This window comes from Nematolebias whitei, chromosome 1 (genome assembly GCF_014905685.2).
Source record: "Nematolebias whitei isolate Nwh7 chromosome 1, NemWhi1, whole genome shotgun sequence".
Taxonomy (NCBI): domain Eukaryota; kingdom Metazoa; phylum Chordata; class Actinopteri; order Cyprinodontiformes; family Rivulidae; genus Nematolebias; species Nematolebias whitei.
This window is the reverse complement of record NC_056498.1, coordinates 58,141,619-58,142,889: the sequence shown is the minus strand read 5'-3', so window position 1 is coordinate 58,142,889 and position 1,271 is coordinate 58,141,619. Positions and strand designations below refer to the sequence as shown.

The 1,271-nt window shown below is 30.5% G+C and overlaps 1 protein-coding gene across 1 annotated transcript in view; it reads right to left on the bottom strand.

The window, feature by feature from the left end:
* Positions 1–961: 961 nt before the first annotated feature.
* The window catches only part of LOC119429368 (myoferlin-like), a 22,227-nt gene continuing 21,917 nt past the window's right edge, over positions 962–1,271 (bottom strand). Inside the window, exon 51 of the mRNA XM_037697040.1 lies at positions 962–1,000. Within this exon, the coding sequence (XP_037552968.1) occupies positions 962–1,000 (39 nt within the window). The remainder of the gene's footprint in view (positions 1,001–1,271) is intronic.

The window sequence follows — 1,271 nt, the reverse complement described above, 5'->3', positions numbered from 1 at the left end:
ACACACACACACACACACACACACACACACACACACACACACACACATATATATATATATATATATATATATAAGTTTAGAAACATTTCCAGTAGATGAATTGACATGAATTATAAATATATACATATAAATATCTAGTTTTGTTCACTTCTCTGAAAGCAAACACTCATGTTCTGTACACACACATCTAAGGTAAATTAAGGGGAAAAATAACCAAGAGTGTCTTTGGAGTATTTTAATAAACTTGAGTACTTGGAGAAACCCCTTTTGTGCAACAAAGGGAAAAAACGTGCAAACTTCAAGAAAATCAGCCAAAACTTTTACCTGCAGATTCCAGGGTTAACCACCACTTCATCGTGATCCACGACTTTTAGGTTGTGAAAAAACTTTAACTTCACAAATCCTGCCTTAAGGTTAAAAAGACTTCAAGACTTATTTGAAATATATTTGTGCAAGTTTGAATTATCAGAGTATTTTTAGCAATGTGATTTAGTCATTTATTTTGTTTGTTTGTTCCGTCTCATTTCTCAGGCAAAGTTCAAAAAACTAATTTGAAGAAGTTTGCAATTTAATGACTAATTGAAAACGTTTGATAACATATGAAAATAGATTATAAAAGTACATTTTGCTGTGTAAAGGAACAAAAACGTGCAGCTCATGCAGCTAATTTGTAAAAAGTGGACATAACTTTAACAAGTTTTTAAAAAGGAGATTATAAACACGTAGTTCAAACAAAAAAGTAACAACTCAATAAAAATATTAAAACGCTGATCTTGTAGTGACAAAATGTTAACATAAAAATGTATTTTTTTTTAAATTTACTATACAAGAAATACTGAGACTGCCTCCAAAAAGAGTAGTAACAGGAAAACACAGAGTATCCAAGTTTCCAGTGAACAGGAATTGTGAGCAGGATTGTAGGTTTGCTGCAGAAAGACATTCAGCTTCTCCTCAGTGCTGCTTAGGAGAAAGGTTTTATGATTTTCATGGAGATGTAATTCTGCAAAAAAAAAAAAAGAAATTAAAAATACTCCATTACTGGGTTCACTCACAGTATGACAGTAAATACACATTAAAAATAGGTCTTAGATGAAATATGACCATAATTTCAATTAAGGATGCACGATATTATCGGCATGGTATCGGCCGAGATTAGCGATTAAGTTAAGTATCGGATGTTGGTCATTCCACCAAAATAACTCACCGATATAAAAAGGTTATGTGTATATATATATATATATATATATATATATATATATATATATATATAT